The sequence below is a fragment of the Eublepharis macularius genome, chromosome 6, assembly GCF_028583425.1.
Source record: "Eublepharis macularius isolate TG4126 chromosome 6, MPM_Emac_v1.0, whole genome shotgun sequence".
In the NCBI taxonomy this organism is placed as follows: Eukaryota; Metazoa; Chordata; class Lepidosauria; order Squamata; family Eublepharidae; genus Eublepharis; species Eublepharis macularius.
In genome coordinates, this window is record NC_072795.1 from 53,669,005 (window position 1) to 53,685,830 (window position 16,826).

At 46.2% G+C, this 16,826-nt stretch overlaps 2 protein-coding genes across 2 annotated transcripts in view; one reads left to right on the forward strand and one right to left on the reverse strand.

Annotated features, from left to right (window-relative positions):
- GPC1 (glypican 1) overlaps positions 1-6,286 on the forward strand; it is a 264,011-nt gene extending 257,725 nt beyond the window's left edge. The window contains exons 8-9 of the mRNA XM_054983388.1: positions 10-185; positions 1,745-6,286. Of these exons, the coding sequence (XP_054839363.1) occupies positions 10-185; positions 1,745-1,962 (394 nt within the window). The 3' untranslated portion in view covers positions 1,963-6,286. The remainder of the gene's footprint in view (positions 1-9; positions 186-1,744) is intronic.
- Positions 6,287-14,317: 8,031 nt separating this feature from the next.
- The window catches only part of ANKMY1 (ankyrin repeat and MYND domain containing 1), a 42,911-nt gene continuing 40,402 nt past the window's right edge, over positions 14,318-16,826 (reverse strand). Inside the window, exon 17 of the mRNA XM_054983901.1 lies at positions 14,318-15,982. Coding sequence (XP_054839876.1) covers positions 15,804-15,982 — 179 coding nt within the window. The 3' untranslated portion in view covers positions 14,318-15,803. The remainder of the gene's footprint in view (positions 15,983-16,826) is intronic.

Sequence of the window (16,826 nt, forward strand, 5' to 3'; positions counted from 1 at the left end):
TTCCTACAGATATCTTCCGGATGTGATGGGTGATGGACTAGCCAATCAGATCAATAACCCAGAGGTTGAAGTAGACATTACCAAACCAGATATGACTATTCGCCAGCAAATCATGCAGTTAAAGATTATGACAAATCGCCTGCGCAATGCCTACAAAGGAAATGATGTGGATTTTCAGGATACAAGTGAGTGTTCTGCAAGGAAGGAACATCTGTCTGGTACTACAAAAGTGGCACGTGATATTGGACCATTGGAAATAAGCAGCCTACTGAGGTCCATGTTCAGCAAACTGTGAAACAGAGGAGTTCATTCTAATGATTTCTTCTGTTATCCTATGTTTACTTTAAATACAGCAGTTGCATCCAGAGGCAACTGCAAGGAAGCTATAAAACTATTGCCAGTCTGCTGTCTCTCAAGCTCAGGCTATTATTGTAGAACAAGACAATGCCAAGAGAGCTTATTTAGTGAGCCAAAATCCTTGACATTTGTAACCCTCCATCTTGAAGCATGAACTTGCTTTGTCTCATGATACGGTGAACACCCAATGTCTGTCCAGTTTCTCACTCCCTAGGAATTTACCAGTAATATTATCTACCTCCTTCCACTTTGGGACTGGCTTCAGATGATGACATAATTCAGCCCGATCATCTATGATAGCTGATGCAGGGCTTCCTGCACTAGTATTGCATCATAGAGGGTTGTAGGGCTAGCAGAGGGCTAGATTATTTAGTGCTATTTGACCTCCTGGTTGTTGACATACGCATGTGTGTTGGTGTTGACCCTGAAATAGCCTCCTTGTGGAAAGTGAGCCCTGCCCCACCCGTAATGTTTAAAACTCTGCTAATCACCACCATGACTTTAAGAGCCAGATGTTGCTGGCATGTGCAGAATCCATGTTATGATAATGGTGGTGGTGGAGAATGCCCTCAAATCAGAGTTGACTTATGGCAACCCCTGCTGGGATTTTCATGGCAAGAGACTAGCAGAGGTGGTTTGCCGTTGCCTGCCTTTGCAACCCTGGTCTTCGTTGGAGGTCTCCCATCCAATTACTAACCAAGGCCGACCCTGCTTAGCTTCTGAGATCTGATGAGATCAGGCTCACCTGGGCTATCCAGGTCAGGCCAGTGGTAATGGTAAATAGTCCTAAATGTTATAAATAATGAAGAGGTTGTTTTCAGTGGCATCTCCAAGGTAACTATAACATTGAGTGTGCCAATAGCGGTAATTGTTCAGGTCTGATTCATGCAAGTATATGCCTCTGAGCTTGTGGGGTATTAAATGTTATCAGTGACTGTGAGTACAAAATTAAAGGATGGTGTTTATTACATATAAGTTAATCATCTTCCTCGTTCCTCTGTGGTTCTTTATTGAGCCTGTGTTTTTGAGACTTCAAAGTTCTGCAAACTCCAATACAAGAACACATCCAGATTGGTGTGTTGAGACTGCAGTTTGAGTCAGCCTGTGTTGTACTTAGCCCATCTCGATTCTGCCATCACCAAACTCACTTTTCTGACTTACAGGCGGCCTGATAAATATGGAGAAAATGTGTCGCAAGGTGCAGGGTGAAATAACCATACAATGACTTTTCAGTGGACTGAACTCTGCATTAATCCATTCAGTAGGCTAACTGATTCCTGTGAATTAGCATTTTGCTAGTTTTCTGCTAGGGGTTGTTATACCTGTTATACCTACCATGTTATGCGCAAGCAAAACCACCTGTTTACTTGGACTTTTTCATACACAGGTGACGACATCAGTGGCTCTGGCAGTGGCGATAGTTGCCTTGATGACATCTGTGGCAAAAAACAGTCCAAGAGCTCTAGCACCCGGCAACCAGAGACGCATCCTATGCCTAAGCTGTCAGGACAAGGCGTCAGTGGAAATAGCAGCATACTTTTGCCTTCCTTCTTTATTTTATTAATTTCTCTGGCAGCTGTTGCAACACAGTACTTGCGGCGATAACTCATTTCTGCGGCCATGAAAGAGACTGTAGTGGTTGAGGTCTTAATTTTGCCAAAAATGTGGACTATATTTAATTCATCTTGGCAAAAGAGGGAGATAAAGATTCTTGATTGTTTGTGATAACCTGGCAGTGCTAGAACGGATCTTTTCCTTTTGGTCTTTTTTGAATGCTGGGCCCTTCTTTCTGTACCTCATTTTTAAAATGTCATTAATTTGCCACAGAGAGGCATCTAGAGGCCTACAACAGACCTTGGCAGAAAGATTTAATGGGGAAAAAGAACAAATTACCCTCAAGGCAACACCATTTTTATTGACTGCAATAAAATACCGCAAGTATCTAGTCTTATTTAACAGTAGCCATAAGTTGGTTTAGAACAACACACCTTTTTAATTTAAAGATTTTCAAAGTGCTGTAATAGGGGGTCAGTTCATAATTTTCCCTTATGCAAGTGGCAAATGATCCTTCATTTCCTTTGATGTGGGAGTACCTATTCTGTATGTTAGTGTACTCCTGATGAGCAAAGGGTTTCATTATCCTAGAATTTGGAACAAAAATCCCTTAATTCACAAATACTTACACGTGCTAAAAATGGGTGTTCAAAGCCAATTAGTAATTCACCTACATAGAAGTGATTGGGAGTGAGAATTAGGCTTTGCATGATCCTGGGAAAATAGCAGTCAAATTGATAAAATGCAATACAGAATCATAATATGCAACATTACGATAGAAATATGCATGGGAAGGAAAGCTCTGCTTCCGGTGGAGGATGAAAACCATTCTGTTATTATCAGTGATAACAGTTGACTTTTACCAAAGGGATAATGCAAAGAAACTGTTTTGTGAGGTTTTGTGTATTATTACTTGTTCCATTCATAAGTCCTTAAGGTAACTCATTGACTAGACCAGGGAACAGTAAAAATGCTGGCTGCATTCATACAATAAACTGTGGTTTGTCTAAATTGCAGGTTGTTACACAAACCCTTGGTAGTCTACCAGACGTACATAACAGACTATAGTTTGTTTCTAAATCACAGTTACCTTTGCTGCTTGCCTCTTTTCTGATCTCTTAAGTGGAATCCTCAGATGATATCCCAAAGTCCCTTGCATTGCCAGGCTGCTGGCAAATCCATACTGCATATACAGCCACTTGCTATCGGTCAACTTCAATAAATGGGAGGAGTACTGGGAGGAGAATCTTATGGCAGCCAAGCTTCCTCCTCCTCCTCCTCACTCTCAGCTAGGGATCATCCCCCTCCCTCCCTTTTCCCCTTTCTGTGTAGGTGCTTCCTGGAATTCCGGGATTTTTAAATTCTGAAACAAAACCTTTTACAGCCTTCCCATACTCCTTTCTCTCTTGCTAATCATAGTCCACTTTCTCCTTTCAAAGACCACTTCAGTGTTTCTCCTAAACTATTGTTTCAAACAAAGTAGATGTTTACAGCTCTCCCCCATTGTCTTTTGCTATTTCATTGCCTTTTACGTCCCCCCTCAGAAGAGGCTGAAGCCTTTGAAGCACATTCCTGTTTGCTGAGTCATCCCTAGCAGAGGGAGAGCAAGAGAGTAGAGGGGAGTAGTGCTGGATCAGCAAGGTTTGCTGCTGCTCTGAGCTTTCTTCTCTGTTTGTAGGAGGATAAGAGGACTGGTACTATTGAACAGACTGGGATTTCTGCATTCAGATAACACCACAAACCAAAATTAGTACAAGCCACAGTTAACATTCCATGGGCAAACCATGGTTTAGAAACCACATCTTGGGCAGCCTACATTCAGACATCACATTAAGCCAAAATTAATTAAACCATTGTTGCTAAGCTGTGGTTTATCGAGACATCAGAATGCATCTGCTATCAAATATCCCTATAAATTCACTTGAATGCAACATCAGATTCTCAAAAAATTGCTGGTCTTTTATCCTGCCCCAAATTCCAACAGCTGTGTTAAAGTCAGCAGCTTTAGAATGATGTAACTCTGTTTACGATTGCAAATCAAGCAAAAACTTCCCAATTGGTGTATCGTTAATCCTATGCTCTCTAACCATTATTTAGTACCACCACCTCATCACTTCTGTTATTTCTCTTTCTAATTGTTGTTACATATTTGCCAGGGATGTTGTTATTAGATGGCTGAAGATGTAGTGTGGAGGGGGACTGACCACAAGAGTGTCTGACCACAGATTTACACAGTCATATACATGTAGATATTTCTCTGTTGGACATCTATGCTTCCACAGCTCCCTGTTTGGGGCCTTAGGTTTATTTGACCTATAACCATAAGTATATATATATATTTCTTTTTCAAAACAATCAATCATATCAAGGCAATTCTATTGAACAATAGGGAACTCTTGGTATAAGTTTTGCTGTTAATTCATTGTTTCATATCAAAATTTTCCTTTTGTAGAGCAAGGGCACTGTGGAGACATTTTTTTCTTTTAAAATATATAGACTTTGCATAATGCTGAAACATTTCTGTTCTGTATCTTGCATCAAAGACAACTGAGTGTCCGAAAAAGAGATTTTTAAAAGGCAAAACTACTGAAGTTGGCATCAGTCATAATACAAATGGAGCAAGTATCTCTAGCATCACAACATTAGAGGCGGTGACTGCAAGAAAATTAATTCCATTGAGTTATCATTCTTGTTATTTGTTTTTATATAACATTGGGAGAAATAGTTTCCTAATCGCCCCAATCAGTATTGGAGGCTGCCAGTCATATTGATGTTGTATTTTCAAAACTCAAGCAAAGTCTGGTGCCAGCATGATTTCTTTGTTTCAAAACACACCTGCTTTTGCACACATTATTTTCAATGCCTTGTGAGTAGAACAATACCCCATCCACTTTCCTTATTGATCTTGTCAATCTGCTTTGTTTATTTTTGTTTTCAATTACACCATTCTTGAAATAATTCTGAATACAAATGAGGCATGGAAATTAAATATCCTGCCTCCTTTGAACATAAGCTTTCAAATCTCAGAGCAAGTGGACTGCCACATTCAAACAGTGTTGTATATTATGTAGCCTTCTGTTGGTAAAAATGCTGATAATAGACGTAACAGATAATTTTTCCTGCACAACGCAAGAGGGAAAGGAAACTGCATGTGGACATTTCTCCTCCCCCCTCCCCAGTAGAAACCTTTGCCAACCTGCTGGAGAGCTGTAAACTCACAGTTTAGGGCCCTGTGGTTTAACCTAGACTTGATCATGAGTCTTCCCCAGGGCTTTTTTTCAGCGGGAATGTGGTGGAACGAAGTTTCGGAACCTCTTGAAAATGGTCACATGGCTGGTGGCCCCGCCCCCTGATCTCCAGATAGAGGGGAGTTGAGATTGCTCAGTGGCGCAGAGGGCAATCTATACTCCCCTCTGCCTGAAGATCAGGGGGCGGGGCCACCAGCCATGAGACCATTTTCTCCGAGGGCAACCCACTGAGTTCCACCACCTCTTTTCCCAGAAAAAAAGCCCTGGTCTTCCCTAATCACTTCTAAAGCAAAGAGTAGGGGGTACAATTTTTAGAGGCAAGGAAAGATGGAAACAAGGGATTCTGGAGCCCTCCCCTGTTCACTATGGGTTACTTTGCCATGGCCTCTTCTCCTAAATACTTTATTTCCAGCCAGCATCTCTTCTGGTGCAAGCATCCAGCTAAGAAAAAGTGATATTGGAGTGGAGGCATCGTGAGGACATACCTCATGGGGAGAGTTAAGCACATTGCAGCTATGCACTCCATTTGCTCTAATATTTGAGACACTCAACCACACATCCCCCACTCTCTTTATGTGATTTATAGAGAGAAGTGCCATGATCATACCTAGTTTGAGCACAAGTCTCTTGATAAGTGCTTGAATGTTTGTGGGTTTTTTAAAAAATGTCTTTTGTTACCAAGATGGCTGTGCTCTCTTTTAACGTTTAAAAGCACTTCACTGTAGGGGCAAAGAAACTTTCTGAGACCCCTTGAAAAACTGTCAACCATAAACCAGAGTTGTGGACATACAAGCTATTATTTTTTGTGCCATAATGTCTTTTTCAGCAGAGAGGTGGGGTCAATAGAAGCTTTACAAGCACTGATATTTATCCTTTACAAATGACAAACAACCTGTTCTTTTCTGGTGGGCTTGTTAGGGAGTAAAAGTTCAAATATATCCAGAATACACCTTGGCTTTAAAAAAATGCAGTTCTCTCTTCAAAATTAAAATTTATTTCACTTATTGGCATACTTGGCCATTTATATATTTCTTTTGGTTACCAAGGTACTTGTAACTATCTTGCACTGTTGAACTCTGTTCTTTGAATCCTTGTATAAATAAAAAGAGGCTGGAGACTTAAAACTATATGAATGCCACTTGCAACAAAATGCTTTTTTTATTTATGTTTTTATTGAGTTTCAACAGCAACTTGCCAGAGGAGCAGCATAAATACTGAAGTACACACCAGCTTGCACTATATAGTGCCTAACTGTATGCCACAGCCAAAAGTATTATGATAACTTCATAGGTACTGACTGACCAAGGAACTGCGTTGGTAGGATCCCAAGATCTCTGACATCAGAAATCTCAAAGCAAGACCTGTTTGTTCTGCATGCATGTTTAATATTGTGTACCACCTGTCTTCTGCATGTGGTCTGCATCGCTCTGTGGGAGGGGCCAGTAGTTACTTACAGCCCAAGACTGCCATGCAGACGGCTCTGTTGCTGGCATCTACAGCTAAGGAATCTCGGGAGGCAGGTGCTAGGGAAGACTTTTCTCTGCCTGAGCTCCTGACGCTGTCAGTCAGGGTAGACTATACTGAGCTGGATGTGCCAATGATCTCGATCAGTAAAAGGCAGCTTCATATTTAATTTTATTTACTTCATTTATGTCCTACCTTTCTGCATAAGGAGAATCCAAAGTGACTTATGTCATTCTCCTCCATTGTTTCATCACAAGAAATTTGTGAGGTAGGTTAGGCTGAGAATATCTGACTGGCTGAAAGTCACCCAGCAAACTGCTGTGGTAGGGTGGGGGGTCCAAAGCTGGCTCTCCCGGATCCTAGTGCAACACTCTAACCACTACACCTCACTAGCTCTTAGGATACGATGGTCCAGGGGATGGACTCTGTGGTCTTTTCCAGCTTTCTATGATTTCATTAATTTTCCTTGCATTGAGAATTAGGGCTGGTTCAAATTTGACAGACACCAACATCACATTTCTTTGGTTGGTGCTTCACAAAGTTCTTTGCCCGTATGCCAGCAGGTACATCAGAGTAACGTAGTCCAATTAACAACTGTAAGTGTATGGCCAAGTGCCTTGTGTTAGCCCCATCAAAGGAAGCTCCGGAACATGTAACGTTTATCAGTAGTCCCCATGAACAGCTGTTACACTTGAATTGGCCCCTCTCTTTTAGTCGTTGCACAATTAGAAATTACCTAGTTCACAGTACCAATTTAGTCACCTGATAATGCTCAGTGATGTTATGCATAATGTGATTTCCCCCAGAATTTCTTTTGTTCAAAATGCTCAGACTTTGCAATCAGTGTTTAACAGACTAGGTACCAAAAGCCACCTTACTTTCATAGACTGAAACATGAACTACAGAATGTTCTGCTATTTAGGCCCATGCACAAAAATTTAGTTAACCCCATTACCCTTGAAGAACCTGTCATTGAGTGTTGTGAACACTGTGACTAGACCTAATGACCACTTTTATTTGGTGTATTCTCCATTTTGATTAACTTTCCTGTTTCCAGCAAACATTTTGTGTCATTGCTCTACCCTATCCAAATGTAAAACTCTTGTCCTGTTTCCAGATATGTGTGTGTTTGTGGGGAGGAGGAGATTCAGTTGCCGAGCAACTCTCTGCTGTGGGAGGAAATGCAGAATGCATAAAATCAAACTACTCAAGAAAATACGATGCATGTAGCACCACCAGCATGCATTTGTCTACATGCAAGCCAAGAAAGAGTTCTTGGAAAACAGATGACCTTTCCCTAAATACTCAGCAAGAAAAACAGGGTTTCTCACCTGTAACTGTTGATCGTCGAGTCTCTTCTGTGCAGACACACATTGGGACTGCGCAGGCGCAGGCCAGCCGCGGAGAAGATTCTTTTAGCTTCTAGAAATGTGACGGGGACGTTCGGGCCCACCGCGCATGCGCGTCGGTGTTCCCGCCAATTTTGAAGTACAAGTACCCGAACGTCCCCGGCATTCCCTCAGTTCACCTGAGCCGCCGGAGAAACAATGGAGTAAACCAAGCACTCACAGCGGGGCAGGCGGGAGGGAATGTGTGTCTGCACAGAAGAGACTCGACGATCAACAGTTACAGGTGAGAAACCCTGTTTATCGTCGTCGTCCTTCTGTGCAGCCCCACATTGGGAGAATAGCTAGCATCTCACCAATGGGGGCGGGTGTGAGTGTCTATGTGAACAAAGAATGCAGAACAGCCGTGCCAACAGCGGATTCACGGCGTGCATTCACGTCTACAGAATAATGTTTAATGAAAGTGTCAGCGGTAGACCACGTTGCAGCTTGGCAGACGTCCTGGAGTGGCACTCCTCGCAGGAAGGCAGCAGAGGCAGCTTGTGCTCGAGTAGAATGAGCAGTAATCAACAACGGGCACCGGACTCCAGCTTGCTGATAACAAAGTTTAATTGCAGACACAATCCAGCGAGAGATGGACTGGGCAGAAGCTGGCGAGCCCTTGCGAGGGCCAGAGTAACACAAGAACAGGGCAGGAGACTTCCTGAAACACTTGGTGCGATGTAAATAAAACAATAAAGCACGTTTCACATCCAATGTGTGTAGAGTACGTTCCTCTGGGGAAGAGGGTGTAGGAAAAAAGGAAGGAAGGACCACCTTTTGACGCAGGTGAAATTTGGAAACCACCTTGGGCAGGAACTGCATACTAGTGTGGAGCATGACCGTACCGGGGAAGAACTGCAGGAAGGGGGGGTCACACCTTAGAGCAGACAACTCCCCAACCCGCCTGGAGGAAGTGACTGCAACCAAAAAGGCCACCTTCTGCGTGAGCAGAGGCAAGGGACAGGTAGACAGGGGCTCAAAAGGGGAGAGCATCAGACGGGAGAGCACCAGGGTCAGGCTCCACTGAGGAATAGGATGGGCCCTAGGAGGAAAGGACTTTAGTAGGCCCTTCAGGAACTGTTTGGACAGCCAATGTGCAAACACAGTCCTCCCATCAATCTGCTCATGGAAGGCAGAGATAGCAGCCATGTGCACCTTAACACTGGAGAACGCCAGGCCTTGGGAGCACAGGTCCAGGAGGTAGTCCAGAATGACAGGCAGCGGGCAAGTGAAAGGGGAAACCCCTTTGGGGGCTAACCACCTAGAGAAACGTGACCACTTCCTCTGGTAGGACAACCTGGTAGACGGTTTTCGGGCATTCAAGATCACGTTAAGCACCCTAGCAGAGAGGCCTAGTCTGGGGCGCAGAGGAGCCAGGCAGTCAGATTTAGCACTGCCACATCGTGATGCCACACCCCGTCCCTGAGTAGCAGGTCTGGGGCGTGTGGAAGCGGGAGACACCGCCCCTGTGACAGGGAGAGTAAAAGGGGGAACCAATCCTGGCGAGGCCACCGAGGGGCAATCAGGATACAATGGGTCCGGAAGGCTCTGATCCTGGACAGGACCTTGTGAAGGAGTGGGAAGGGCGGGAAGGCATAAAAGAGCCCTGGAGACCAGGGTATCTGGAAGGCATCCCCCAGTGAACGATGGCCAATCCCGGCCCGGGAGCAGAACAGGGGAACCTGTGTGTTGTGGGCTGTGGCGAAGAGGTCGATGAGCGGGGTGCCCCACATGCGGAAAACCACATGGAGGTAAGCCCTGTTGAGGGACCACTCGTGTTGGGGCAAAAACACTCTGCTCAGCGCGTCTGCTGCTGTGTTGCTCTCCCCCGCAATATGAACGGCCTTGGGCAGGACGTTGTTGGTAATAGCCCAGTTCCAGAGCGTAGTCGCTTCCCTGCAGAGCTTGAGCGAGACCGTTCCTCCCTGCTTGTTGAGATAGTAACAGGCTGTGGTATTGTCCGACAGGACCTGCACCCTCTTGTTCCGAATGACATCTGCAAAAGAAGCAAGGGAGTAACGGATCGCTCTAAGCTCTAAGAGGTTAATGTGCATGTTTACCTCAAGGGAGGACCAAACACCCTGAGCAGACAGGCGCCCACAACGCCCTCCCCAGCCTAGATTGGAAGCGTCCGTAAAGACGGTGACCTCCGGCAGGAAGGGACCAAAAGGACAACCCTTGGACAAATTCTCAGGGACAGTCCACCACACCAAGGACCGCTGTATCACCCTCGGGATGGAAAACCCACGGTGTTGACTCATAGCGAGAGGGTTGAAAACCCGAACAAACCAGTTTTGCAGAGGCCGCATGTGCAGGCGAGCAAAACACACCACCCCTGTGGAGGAGGCCATGAGGCCCAACAAGGTTTGAATCAGGAGGGCAGTTTGGAACCGGTTATGCACGAAGTGGCGGGCCAGGCAGGACAGCCTGCTCAAGCGGTCCGGGGGTAGATAAGCCCGGCCCAGCAGAGAGTCAAAGTGGACCCCGATGAACCTAATGCTCGTACCTGGGGACAACACAGACTTCCCCAAATTGACCACTAGCCCCAGGCCGTCTAGCACGGACAAGGTGAGGGCGATAGAGGCCCGGAGGGAATCAGAGGAGGGACCCACCAGGAGCCAATCATCCAAATATGGATAGACAAAACAGCCACTAGACCGTAAATGTGCCACCACGGTGGCCATACATTTAGTGAACACCCTGGGCGCCGAGGCCAGGCCAAAGGGCAAGGCTGTGTACTCATAGACAGCGCCTCCACAGGTAAAACGGAGATATTTTCTGTGGCCCTCAAAGATGGAAATGTGGAAGTAGGCGTCTTTGAGATCCAAAATGGCCATCCAGACGCCTGACTCCAAGAGTTCCAATACTCGTGACAGAGTAAGCATCCTAAACTTTTCCACCCTCAAGTAAGTATTAAGGGCCCGAAGGTCCAAAATGGGACGAGACCCCCCATCTTTCTTATCCACAAGAAAGTATCTTGAATAAAATCCCCAAGGGGAAGCAGAGACATCGACCACCCGGACAGCACCTTTGTTAACCAACTCCAAAACATTATTTTGTAACACAACATTACAACAAGAAGCACAACGAGGGGGGTGCGAAAGAGGGGGTGCAGTGGTAAACGATAACTTATAACCACGGGCCACAATAGAGAGGACCCAGCTATCAGTAGTAATGAGTCGCCAATGGGGCAAGAAAGGCCGTAGCCTGTCCAAGAACAAGATATTAACAGTGTCCTTGCAGGCCAACTGGGAAGCGTCCTGGTCTAGTCAAAAGACCGTGGGCTTTTGCGCCGAAGTCGAGGGCTTGGGCGAGGGAGGCTGCTGTCGTCCCTTGGACCGGCCGGAGCGTCTCGAAGAGTGGCGCTGCTGGCCAGAGTAGGAACGGTGGCCATAGGATTGACCGGAGGAGAACCTTCCTTGGCGCTGTTGGAACTGCTGGTAGGGTGACTGATAGGACCGGAACCTGCCGTACCGATATCTCGGACCCGTCTGCGGAACCGAAGGCGCAACCCCGAGGGACTTGGCCGTCTGCTGGTTCTTCTTCATGAGGGAAAGGGACTCATCCGTTTTCTCTGAGAAGAGCTGGGGACCCTCAAACGGGAAATCCTCGACCTTGGCCTTCTTCTCGGGGGGCAGGGCCGTAGATCGAAGCCAGGCGTGCCGACGCAAGAGCACGGAGGATGCCATCGCACGTGCAGCAGAGTCGGCGGCGTCCTTGCCAGCTGTCATCTGTTGCTTTGACAACCGGAAAGCCTCAGCCTGGAGAGCCTTGACCAAGGCACGGCGATCGTCGGGAAGGTCAGAGAGGTAGGAGGATAGTCGCTTCCACAAGAAGAGATTGTAGGAGCCCATTATCACTTGGAAATTGGCGATACGGAACCCCAGGGAAGCCGAAGAATACACCTTCCGACCGATGCCATCTAGCTTTCTGCCCTCCCGATCCGACGGAGCCGAAGAGGAACCGCGTCGGAACCGAGCTTGACCCTCCTCGGCCACGATGGAAGAGGGTTTCGGATGGGTGAAGAGGTAAGGGCAATCCTCCTGCTTGAGCCGATAATATTTCTCGACCTTCTTGGCCGTAGGCGGAACGGAAGCAGGGGTCTGCCAGAGCGCGAGGGCATTGTCGACGAGATCCTCGACAGGGGGGAACGCCACCGAGGCAGGAGAGCCAGAGTACAGCGGCTCCAGCAGCTTGCTCTTGGGCTTTGAGGTGGAAGAGGCGACATCCAGCTCCAGTGCCGCGGCCATCCGGACCAGCTGCTCCGCGAACACTCTGTAGTCGTCATTAGGAGACGACGAACGGAGCTCCCCCACAGCATCATCAGGGGAAGGGTCGGAAGCCGCGTCCGAGGAGTACTCTGATGGAGACGCCAGGCCCTCTTCATCCTCGGAGTCGGAGAAAACCGCCGGGGTCTGCGTCGGAACCGAAGGGCGCTCCGTCGGAACCGAGGTACAAGGCTCGGGAGCCGAAAGATGGCGATGCGGCCGAGCAGCAGGCGGAGCAAGTGGCAGAGTCGACGGCGCCGGAACCGAGGTCAAGGGCGCCGATGGGCCAGGCAGGAAGGGGGCGGACTGCTGGATCCAAGCCACGAAATCTTGCCAGGAGGCCACGTTCCCAAAGCCCGGGACAGGCTGCCAAGGAGGTAGAGCAGCAGGCACTGGAACGGATCGGTGAAACGGCGCCGGAACCGACAAGACTGGCTGCGCCGGAACGGAGGCCTCCGACGGGACCGGAGCAGATGGCAGGGAGCGTTCAAACTCCTGGAACGGTTCCGAAAAACAAGGGAACGATTCATAGTCGTCCGGAACCACCGGAGGAGGCGTACGAGGAGGCGAAGGGGTGTGCAGGAGACTCCTGACGTCCTCAGCAGGAGGGGCCGATCTGGGAGGCGAACCAGCCAACGATGTCGGGGCCGGCGATAAAGCACGGCTCTTGGCTTTCGACTTGGCCTTTGCCTTTTTTGGCGGGGGCTCCGAAGAAGCCGCAGTGGCCAAAGGCTTGGAAGAAGGCTTCGACGAAGCGCGTTTCTTCGCCTTCCGACTGGACGGAACACTCACGGAACCGGAGGTAGTCGAGCCCTCCGGAACGGGCGGCCCCGTCGGATCCGAGGGGAGCGGTTCCGGCGACTTACGCGGAGCCGGCGAGGGAGCGACAGAGCTGGGCTTGCTCCCGGACGATCCAGACGGTTTGGGCGGCAGAAGGTTGGCGTCCCAAAGGAAGGCTCGGAGCCTGGCCTTGCGGTCGTTCCGCGCCTTCGGGGTGAAGGCCATGCAGAACTTACAGCGCTCCACGACGTGCCCCTCGCCCAAACAGATAAGGCACAGGTCATGACCGTCTGAGTGGGTCATTTTAGTGCCACATTGCTGGCATTTTTTAAATAGAGAGGAATGGGACATGGTGGAGGCGTGTCCCAGAAAATGAAGCGATAACTCACAAGCGACGAACAGTCCGAAGACACGAGCGACAGCTAAAGAACCTTTTCGAACGGCGGCGAAAAAGGAACTGAGGGAATGCCGGGGACGTTCGGGTACTTGTACTTCAAAATTGGCGGGAACACCGACGCGCATGCGCGGTGGGCCCGAACGTCCCCGTCACATTTCTAGAAGCTAAAAGAATCTTCTCCGCGGCTGGCCTGCGCCTGCGCAGTCCCAATGTGGGGCTGCACAGAAGGACGACGACGATCATTCATAAATTCCAAGCCAATTCTGAATCAAGAAGAAGGGAATTGTTCTGTCACTTCTCATTTTAAAAGATACAGATTTAGGATTGGAGTTTGAGGTATACTTAAGTCTATTCTTATGATTTTCAGAATCACAAGACCACTAGAATACTGTGTGTGCATTTCTGCACCACAGTTTAAAACAACTGGCTAATATAAAAGTTTGTGTGTTGCTGTTTCACAATGGGATTCAAAGGGACTGGGGTGCCAAGATCACGCAACAGAGATCTGTATGTGTAAACAGGTTTTTCTCTACACAAATCTGCAACCAGGTGCACAATAGGCTGCTATTGTGGACAACAGCCTGTATCCAGTACCTGGCTTTCCCACCTGGTACAGCTGTTAAAGGGCATAATCTTAGCAAATGGTGGTTCTCCCAATCCCCAAGCAGGGACGGAAGAGGGTGCCGCTCCCTTGCCTCACTTCAGAAGCTTCTGTTCTCAAGCCTGTATCAGAACACGGGAGGATTCTCCTGGAGTCGCAGGGGCTCGAGAGGCCAAGGCCATAGAATTTTCAAATGTAAGACCCTCTTGTTATGTGTACATTAATTACAGAAAAGCCAAATAATAGTATTCCTCCTTTACAAGCATTTATTGGTTTAAACAGCTCTTTAAAAGACACACACATTAGACATAGTTTGCATATGCAGAGAATTATATACAGTCTTCTCAATTAGCATACAAATAACCAGGATAAATGGTTCAATTCGTTACCTAGTTCAGTATAAGTATGTGTTTCTAAATTGATTTGTTCTGAATTTGTTCAAGGCTATGACAGTAACTTAAGTCACAATGATAATTAAGAACATGAACATTACACTAAAAATAAAATATTTTACATGTAATCATACACATATACAACAACAATGTAATATATGTGAGTTCTATTTGTTTAAAATAGGGAAATAAAACGCTTTCAAAATAAATTTACAATGCAGCATCTAAAATCACAGTACACACTATGTTCTATGTAAAATCACACAAACAAATTGTGCACAATATGGTAACATTGAGACCATAATAAAATAAACTGGTAGCCTTAAAATACCCATGTATTTTAAGCTGAAGCTGAGAAGCTCTGCTCTGGCTTCTTTTCATTCTATGTAGAAACCAAAAGGCCTGTTAAATGCCCCTAAGATTCCACCAACTGCAACAGGACCTGTAACTGATAGGTCACTATTGCTCAGCTATTGAGGTGATTCATTATAATCCATATTTGAAAATAATGGCTGACAATAAGACTACCAAATGTTTCATCATTAAACTTCTGTTAAGATCAATCCTACACTTTTCTATTTAACTAAAACGGAGAACATAGGTAACAAATTCCTGTTTCAATCCTGCAGATTCATATCCTGTATCTTCAGTAAAGGGTTTGATCCTTAAATCCGATGGATTTAAGAATTAGGAGTGGCATACCTTAAGTGTTTGCTGGACCAGCTCTGTTTATTTTCCTATTAAAACTACATTGGGAAAGAGTCCCATCTAATCAACTCCTCCTCATGCCTGTCAGAAAGGAAATTGCTGTGGCATTATGAAAGTCCTGAATCCATTTGCAGGTATATTCTCTAAAGAAAGGAGCATACACACTGAAAAGTTATTTCCCTGTTCTTCCACTGACCACTGTAGTGTTATATAAAATACACAAGTTGGCACCTCCAACACAGAAAGCCCCTTTACAGATAAGTTTTATTAGGCCAAAGGCTGTGGCACTGAAAAGACATGGACAAAGGGGCTATAGCTCTAGCTTCTTCTGTGCTACACCTCCATAAAGTCATCCAGTGAATCTTAGGCTGAAGTTATTTGAACTATTTACATACTTCATGGTAAACAGTTGGGTTTCTAGCTTGTGTAATGAAATCGTTTAGGCAGGTAACTTCCGCATCCATGAATTGAATCACCGGGCATTGGTCACTTTTAAAATACATCAAGAAGCTTTTTACTACTATTGAGACAAGAATGCAAGCACTACATAAAGTTACATCTTCTAGTCTCTTTTTTTCATCTTCCTCATAAAGCATTTTTCATAACAAGTTACAGCTGCAAGATACCAAAGTAAAAATGCTGACATTTAAATGTAACTATAGTTTCCAGTGTAAGGGAGATCCGCCTGTTTACTGCTTTCCCCAACAACATGCTTATCTTCTTTTGGTTTCTTTTTCACTGTCTCTTTTGTAGATTTGCCTGCTTTTCTCTCCTTTAGCTTTTCAATGGGAACTGCTTTGACTTTTGACCGGAGCTTTCGCCTTACTGTGCAAAAAAAATGAACAAAACAGGCTTTTGTTATACAGGATTATCATTAAGTTATTGGCTACATTTCTTTGATTGACTGAATTACAGAGGGGTGATAATTTAAGAAAGATTGTCCATCTGTACTCCAGAATCTCTCAGACAGGAGGACATTCTCTAGTGACAATGGCACCATCCACTGATAACTAGTGGCCCCGCACAGATCCAGCTTACCAAAATCCTTTGCACATCCTTTCCAAATGAGGCTTCGCTCATCATCCCAAAGTGCCCAACACTATCCTATCTAGGGGGCAAATATTCTTATGGGCTTTGAAGTCTCTGATATGGTGAGTGTTTCATCTATTCATCCTCCCTTTGATTGGTCCAAAAATGGTAGCTCTTTAGGATCTTGCAGCCTAGATAATGGGGTCCACAAGCTCCCCATGAGGAACAACCTGTGGGTGAAGATCACTGGCCTAGATGACTCACATACTTGGTGGTAGTCCTAATTTCCCTGATTAGTTGGGATCACCCATGTGGCCAGGCCAGGAAGGCCACTGTTTGCCCTTAGTGATATTAGCAGACAGTCACATCTAAAACTTGGATACTGCAGTTTCATTATGTCCTCCTAGGTGACTCCTGACTGACTGGAACACTGCAGAGAAGAAGCCCTAAAGAGAAAATGGTGCAAGAGCGTTGGCAGAACATGAATAGGCATGAAAAATGACCAACTTTCTCATTGGTAGAGGGGTTGTTGTACTGTTCATGTGCCAGAGCAATTAAACATTCAACACAGTTGCACTGGAAATGTGTAATAGCACAAAAAATATGCTGTAGCTCAAGATTAATATCCATTTTATGCTTT